At 35.5% G+C, this 8046-nt stretch overlaps 1 protein-coding gene across 1 annotated transcript; it reads left to right on the forward strand.

The window, feature by feature from the left end:
• The first annotated feature begins 482 nt into the window (after positions 1 to 482).
• LOC306865960 (uncharacterized protein) lies at positions 483 to 5640 on the forward strand. Its single transcript, XM_079410837.1, has 3 exons — positions 483 to 1062; positions 2694 to 2851; positions 4061 to 5640. The coding sequence occupies exons 1-3, from the start codon at positions 837 to 839 to the stop codon at positions 4484 to 4486; spliced, it is 810 nt and encodes a 269-aa protein (XP_079266963.1). The 5' UTR covers positions 483 to 836; the 3' UTR covers positions 4487 to 5640.
• The last annotated feature ends 2406 nt before the right edge of the window (positions 5641 to 8046 follow it).

The raw sequence follows: 8046 nt of genomic DNA on the forward strand, positions 1-8046 counted from the left end.
GCTTGTAAATGAATGTCAATTATGTGGGCCAATTAGTGTGATGTGTTTACTGTGTAAACAGAGGCTGTTAGTTTGCGCTCTCTGCAGGTTTCAACTAAAGCTCTGTTTGTATTGGGTTTTCTTACTGAATGTTTTTCAGCTGTGAACCTTTTGATTCTCCCTTAATGATTTAATATTCATCTGTTACATCGCCGTGTTTTCAGATCTAACCTTTGTACGCCGACAGCAGAGTGAGAGCGACAAACAGGTCTCTCTGGTGGTTGTACGTGTCTTTGAAAGTGTTTGCAGCTCCAGAACGGTGCTTTTCCCCATTTTCTCGCCACACTCCAATTCCAAATGTCTGCTTTGTCATATTAATAAGTGAACACAGAAGCTGAAGAGTGCCTGAACTTGTCTGTGGAATACTTCAGAATGACAGGCCTTTCCATATACAGTACTCCTCCCCGAATGGAAGTGGTGGGATATTACTCATTTACTCTTTCAGAGTAGCCGAGGTGTGGATTAGGAGGCATTAGGTGTCACCGTTGGATGTCTGCTGAAGAGTGTTGGTGTAAGAAGCCTCTCTTAAATGAAGCATGGAATCAATGGTCCCGTATGATTGGGTGATTTCTTTCAAAGCCTGTTTTACTAGGATTAGTGGTCATAGGTGAGTCAAGTGACTCAGAGAGAGGGTGGGACTCACACCTGACTCAGGTGAGAAAAGTTGTAGTGACTCTGGATCTACTAGGAAGTTCTCTTGGAGCTGGATCTCTAGTTTGTTCTTCTGTAACACTTCAGTTTATCACATACATACGTCTTTTTCTGGAGCTCTTTCTGGACCTTGCTGAACTTGGGCCATGTTTGGCACTGGGCACTTGGTGTCTCCTCTGTCTTCTGCAGTCTTCCACTCTTCGGCGGCACACTTCTTCCCGGCGTTTCCCAGCAGGTTGACCTCACCTCAGATCTTCATCCCCGGGCCTCTGCTCAGCTACGAGCTCCTGCGCAGTTACCTGCAGCCCGAGCCCTGCAAACAGGCTCTGCTGTTGGCCACTCGGTCCACAGGACAACATGCTGAGAATATCGGTGAGCCAGTCTTACATATGACATCTTAAATGCCATCTTTCATTTATTTATTTGGTTTAAATTACATTTTTATTTTCATGAAAAACAAAAATTGGGGAACTTTTATCAGAGAGAGTTAGTGTTAGAGACTCAAGTAATTTGTATTATTTTTTTAATAATAAATAAAAATAAACAAGTAGAAAATACTTTAGAGAGTATTTGTGTTAGAGGCTCAAGGTATTTTTTTAATAAAAGTAAACAAGTAGGTAAAATAGAAATAGAATATAGATTGTGTGTTAGAGGGTCAAGTTTTGTATAATGAATTAGAAAAGCAAGTAGATAGAATATAAAAAGAATAGAAGGTGCTAGTGTTAGAGGGTCTAGTTTTTATATAATAAATAAAAGAAAACTATTAGATAAAATAGAAAAGGAAGTGCTAGTGTTAGCTGGTCAAGTTTTTTATAATGAATAAAAAAGCAAGTAATAAAACAAATAATAAATGAATAAAATAAGACATTTAGATAGAATAGAAAAAAGTGCTAGTGTTAGAGGGTCAAGTTTTTTAAATAAATAAATAGAAAACCAGTAGATAGAGCACTACTACAGTAGTGTAGAGCAGGGGTCGGTAAGTAAGTTTGCCATCGGGCCAAAAAAACAAATTCACCACTAGTTGACAGGCCAGAATATAGTCAAAGGATAATTTAAGATATTAATTGATGAAAAATGCAACCAGAATTGCCTGTGACTGACTGTTCCAGTGTATTTTGTAACTGGTAGTGAGCTGTTACTCTGTGTAAAATCCTGCGACAGTCATTAACAAAAAGCCACATTTGTGTGGCGGTGTCGAGCTCCATTCAAAATCTCTCCGCTCATATACTCTGATTGTGAGTAACTGTTGCTGTCATGACAGATCTATTTCAGAACCAGCCGCTATCAAAATAATCTGGCTACGGGCGCAGGCCAGATATTATTACTGGCGGGCCACTTTTGGCCCACGGGCCGCCTGTTGCTGACCACTGGTGTAGAGGGTCAAGTTATTATTTTTAAAATAAATAAAAAAGTAGATAGACTTTAGAAAGTTTTGGTGTTAGAGGCTCAAGTTATTTTTTTAAATAAAAGTTTTTTTAAAAATGTATATGGACATTAAATATTTATTTTGCGTTGAAATCACTTTATTATGTGTGAAGAAAGAGGCCACATAGTGATACAAGAGACATTAAGAAACTGACTACAATCACTTACAGTTTAATAACTGGCTAATAATCAATAAAGCTGTGTAAATAAAACTTTTTAGATAAGATTGCTCTCTTATATAATGTGTTGTATGGCAAAAAGCTTGACTGGTGAAATAGCTCTGAGTGTTGTATATTTATTTAGGTGATTTGCTCTTAATAATACATATGTGTAGCGTTCATTAAGAGAGGCCATTTGTGAATCATATTGTCTCATAATTGTCCATCCTCATTTTACAGTATTTAATAGGATTCAAAATGTTTACAAAGGATTGGCTAACAACTCGTAACTAACAATCAATTATCCGGCTCTGCTGAAGAGGGCTTAATGAACGCTGCGCTAATTATCCAATCTAGAGCCATTAGTTCCTTGTCAGGCTCTGGAAATTGTCTAATTGGTGGCTGCAATGTGGCTTCCAGATGAACCCCGGCCAGTGAAGCAGCGGCGCGCTCGGGCCAACTACAGCAGCTGGCAGCTGGAGGAGCTGGAGAAGGCCTTCGAGAGCACCCACTACCCAGACGTCTTCATGAGAGAAGCCCTGGCCCTCAGACTGGACCTGATAGAGGCCAGAGTGCAGGTTGCCATTGTGTCGCTCTCTTTGACTGTTGTGATGCATGGGATAATATGAATATTTACTAAATATTTCTCTGAACCATTGAAAAGATTATTATTATCTTATTTTTATTTATTATTACAAAATTTGCAGCATTGTTCTTTTTTAAAGTGCTGTGTTTTGTCCCTAACATTTTCAGTGAGGAAATGCTGTAGTGACATAATAACATCTAGAAATTTCTAAATAATAATAAAAATTATTATAATAATTTTTGATTTTTTAAAAATCTTTTTTTCCCTGTTTGTTGACTAAAAGAAATTTACTTTAGAGGCAAAGCAAAAAAAATATATATATTTTTTTTTTTATGAGCATTTTCCTAATGATTTTCTTAATCTCTGGTTCTCTTAATGAGTCATTTATATATGTATTTTTCTACTAAAATACTAAATGAGAAAAACTTTGAGTTAATTTTTACTTTCCGAAGTCTTTTTTTCCTGCTAAAAATTATTTAAGAGAAATCTACTTGAGAGGCAAACTGTAAAACAAAAATAAAATAAATAAATAAATAATAATAAAATACATTTTATATTAAGCAAAACTGGGAAAAGAACAAAAAAAATTAAACTCTTAAGATTTTCTTAATGAGTTCATATTTACTTTCCGAAGTCTTTTTTCTGCTAGAAATTCTTAAAATAAGAGAAATCTACTTGAGAGGCAAACTGTAAAATGAAAAAAAATAAAAATAATAATTTTAAAATAAATACATTTTCTCAATTAATATATATTTTTTAAATGATTTTCTTAGGTGTGTATATATAAAATATTTGTTTTAGTAAATATTGTTTTATTATTTATTCTTAATAAAGAAGCAAAACTGGGAAAAGAACAAAAAAAGCTATTTAGATTTTCTTAAAGAATTTTGATTTTCCTAATGATTTTCTTAGTTATTTTTATATAATTTCTACTAAAAAAACTTAGAATAAGAAAAATCTACTTGAGAAGCAAAACCGTAAGAAAGAAAAAACTATTTAGATTTTCTTAATGAGTTTAGATTTTCCAAATTAAGTAATTTTCCTATTTTTTGCACTAACAATTCTTAAGATACGAAAAACATATATATTTGAAAAGCAAATTGAATAACGAGACCAATATCAACACTAATACTGTGAAAATTTGCAGAATTTAATCTAACACACAATAAAAATAACAATATTTTTCCCTTTGTTCCCATAGGTCTGGTTTCAAAACCGCAGGGCTAAAATGCGCAGACAGATGAAGCTCCAGAGCCAGGCAGGAGAGCAATGCGGCCGACGCGACAGTGACGACAGACCGGTACATTCGTCCAGCAGAAGCACAGCTCCAGAGCTCCACAGCAGCAGCAGCCCAGGCTGGGACATGAAACACGAGAAGGGAAGCCCCACTTGGTCCAAACCGTCTTCATCAACTATCCACAGCCCCATTAACGACATGCATCAGCAGCCAAGAGATCAGGAGGGGTCAGAGGAACCAAGTCCAGAAGACTTCCGCTGCTGTAGCATTGCCAAACTGAGGGCGAAGGCCAGGGACTATGAGGCAGAGATCCACAGCACTGTGGCCAAGGCCAGCAGAGAGAGGCAGATGAAGACACGGGTATCTGCCGCAGGCCTGGACAGAGACTGAAACAGATGCAGCCATTATACATTACCTCAGAATCACACAGGACACATTAGAAATCCCATTCAATTTATTATTTATTATTATGCACAATTACACAAGCAATGAGGTTAAACAATGTGACTGAGAGCAGCCAAACACACATTTCTTTACTCTTAGATTGTCACAATGTCATGGATTATCTGTGAAACCAATGGACCCTTTTCAAATTTCCGGGATTCTCAGAAGTAGAAGTCATCGTAGTTGGGTAAACTTCTATAGGGGATGAACAGAAACTACTGCAAATGTTTTTTTTTTTTGTGTGTGTGTGTTCCCATTTACCCTAATAACAAAAGAAAAATGCATGATGGTGTTTCTATGGCTTAACAAACGAGAAAAAACACGAGATTGATTACGTTGGTCAGAAGAGAGAAAGATGTCAAATTTGCCATCATTCCCTTAGCAGTTGTGTTAAAAAAAACACCCAGCAGTGTTAATTTTTATGTAATTTAATGCCAGTATAATATAACACAACCTATAGTGTAATAAATGTTTTAAAAATGAAAATATAAAACAATATCTGTGGAAACACGTCATCTCAGTCTTTGAAAAGGGTTCATATCAACTCATCAAATTTTTTATTTTTTTTACTATACAGACAAATGTGAAGTTATATGTGTCTACTCTTTTCTTAATTTATTTATTTTTTCTTTATTATAAGCAGAAATTTATATACAGCTTTTAAAACTAATCTTTCAACTTTTTGAAGATTGCTTGCTTCACTTTATGCCTACAGTGGAGGAAAGGTAGTTTTCTCAAATGTTACTGGACTGACAGCTAGTGAACAAGAGGAGCTAAAAGAGGAAGCTCATGGTGATCTCATCGATGGCCAGCTCCTCTATCAGCTATCCTGTTACCCTGCGTGAAAACACAGGATGTCTGCAAGCTGCCACAAGCCCTCCATAAACACAATAGGGACGACTGGAAAATGACTGCCTTTTCTGATAAATGTGCTTTTTAAAGATTGCAATACACTTTACATATGTAATTTGTGCTGAACATTTGTTCATATACTGTAATTATTGCATGCTTTTGGAAATCACTTTTTAATTTCATGTTTCATGCTTAACATTGACATGTTTTTCAAGAACATTTGCTACCTAAAGGGATCATTCAACCATAAAATGAAGATTCTGTCATCATTTACCCTCATGCTGTTCCAAACCTGTATGACTTGCTTATTTTTTTATTTTTTTCAGTGGAACACAGAAGAAGGTATTTTGAAGAATGCTGGTAGCCAAACAGGGTTTGGGTCCCATTGACTTCCATAGTATGGACATCAAATATGGGACCTGAAATTGTTTGGTTAATGATGCAGAGTTTAGATTTTTGAGTGGACTATCTGTTTAAATCCACTTCAGATAATCCTGGGAAATGTTTGTCCTTGAGAACTTGTGAAATGCAGGATGCCGCTGGTATATCTGAAAATATGGACAGAGTACCTGCTTCATGTCAAATGAATTTAAAGGTTCTCAGTTAGGGAATTTCCTGTGGGATCAGCAGAAAAGTCAGCTTTATGCAATGGCTGTGTGGCCAAAGCTGGTGTTGAAGAGCCTGAAATTGCATTAGTCTTTAGGTCTTTAGTTCTCTGAGCCAGTGTGGAGTAAGAGTGCCCTCCTCTGGGCAACAGGGTCCTCTTTTAAGGGCATCTTGTTTAAGCAGGTCTGTTTGATCAAACGGTCGATGAGAATATCATGCATGTGAAATCTGGAAGAGGATTTGGTGTGTAACGAGTAGCTCAGATTGTCACAGCTTCTTCATACTCAGGTTTCCGTCTTTCTGAAGTTTGTTGTCAAGCTATAAATAATCCCATTGATTGTGCACCCATCCAAAATTTGAGATGCTCACCGTGGGTTACCTAAGTCAAACTTAAAACCATCAGAGGAGGTGGATCATCTGAAATTACACTGAAAGCAATCTCTCTCTACCTCTCTTCAGCTGAACGGTGATGGTATTTCTGTCTACACTAGGATTATATACATTCGGGACAGCAACACAAGAGACTTTAATTGGATAAATGAAAGAAACTGTGCTGTTAATTGCAGATATTATGTTTATTAAGTAAAGTTTAGACCATTTAAATGAATATATATCCATTTTATTATTGTTCAAATAAAACAGGCATAATGTTAAAAGGTTTTTTTATTTATTTTTTGCTTTATTTACCAGGGTTTGTATTCGCCTATGCAAATGAGGTGGACAGTCTGACCTTGTTAAGAGGCAACTGTAAACATTCATATTCATGCAACAATAATTTGAACTGATTTATGCTGATGGTTGTAAACATCCTCTGCAGCCCCCTGTGGTTTCATCATAAACATATTCCACGTTTACACTGCCTGTGTCATAAAAATATGGGTCATTCTTGTAATGAAGTACCTTATGAACAATGTGCTTGAACAAATGAATGTGCTTTTGTTGCAGTTTAAAGAAGTATTTTTTATAAAGCATACACAGGGCTTTCAGATATATAGTCTGGTCGAGCTGAGGCATTGAAACTTTATTACTCAGCTTCGTTATTTACTAGGACAGAATAAAGAGTTAAAGTCATTGCTCAGTCAGCGATAGCAAATTTGCTTACATCTTGATAACTTGAAATTTATTTAAATACTTAAATTCATTTAACCTTTTGAATTTTTTTATATATTAGTTTATAAAGAATATCTAAAAGGATGGAATGCAAAATAATAACGTAAACATTTGGAAAAGGATTTCACTGAGGAAAAAACCCTTCATTATCACTGTTAAACAAACACTATCTATCTATCTATCTATCTATCTATCTATCTATCTATCTATCTATCTATCTATCTATCTATCTATCTATCTATCTATCTATCTATCTATCTATCTATCTATCTATCTATCTATCTATCTATCTATCTATCTATCTATCTAGGCCTGTCTGTCTGTCTCTGTCTGTCTGTCTGTCTGTCTGTCTGTCTGTCTGTCTGTCTGTCTGTCTATCTATCTATCTATCTATCTATCTGTCTGCCTATCTGTCTGTCTGCCTGTCTGTCTGTCTGTCTATCTATCTATCTATCTATCTATCTATCTATCTATCTATCTATCTATCTATCTATCTATCTATCTATCTATCTATCTATCTATCTATCTATCTGTCTGCCTATCTGTCTGTCTGCCTGTCTGTCTGTCTGTCTGTCTGTCTGTCTGTCTGTCTGTCAAATATGCATACCAAGATAATACAAATTACAACAAATTAATGATCGATGTAGCCTATACTGAAAGTAATATAGATATTAAGTGCATTTTTCAGCTGCTTTAACCTAATTCTGATTTTATGTCAAAATAACAAATTATTTCCTAACAAATTTGAATTTAATATTTTAACCAGTAGGCTATGTTAAGTTTCCCACATGATAAGAACTTGAAAATGCACTGCAAAACAGGAATGTTTTTCTGAAGTAGGCCTTAATTTTCACTTTCCACAAGTCCTTTTTAAAGGATATGCTTGCCATATAACACAGATATAATAACGAGCGAAACAGACTCCTTAAAAAGAAAGA

Source organism: Barbus barbus (genome assembly GCF_936440315.1).
Source record: "Barbus barbus genome assembly, chromosome: 4".
NCBI classification, from domain to species: Eukaryota; Metazoa; Chordata; class Actinopteri; order Cypriniformes; family Cyprinidae; genus Barbus; species Barbus barbus.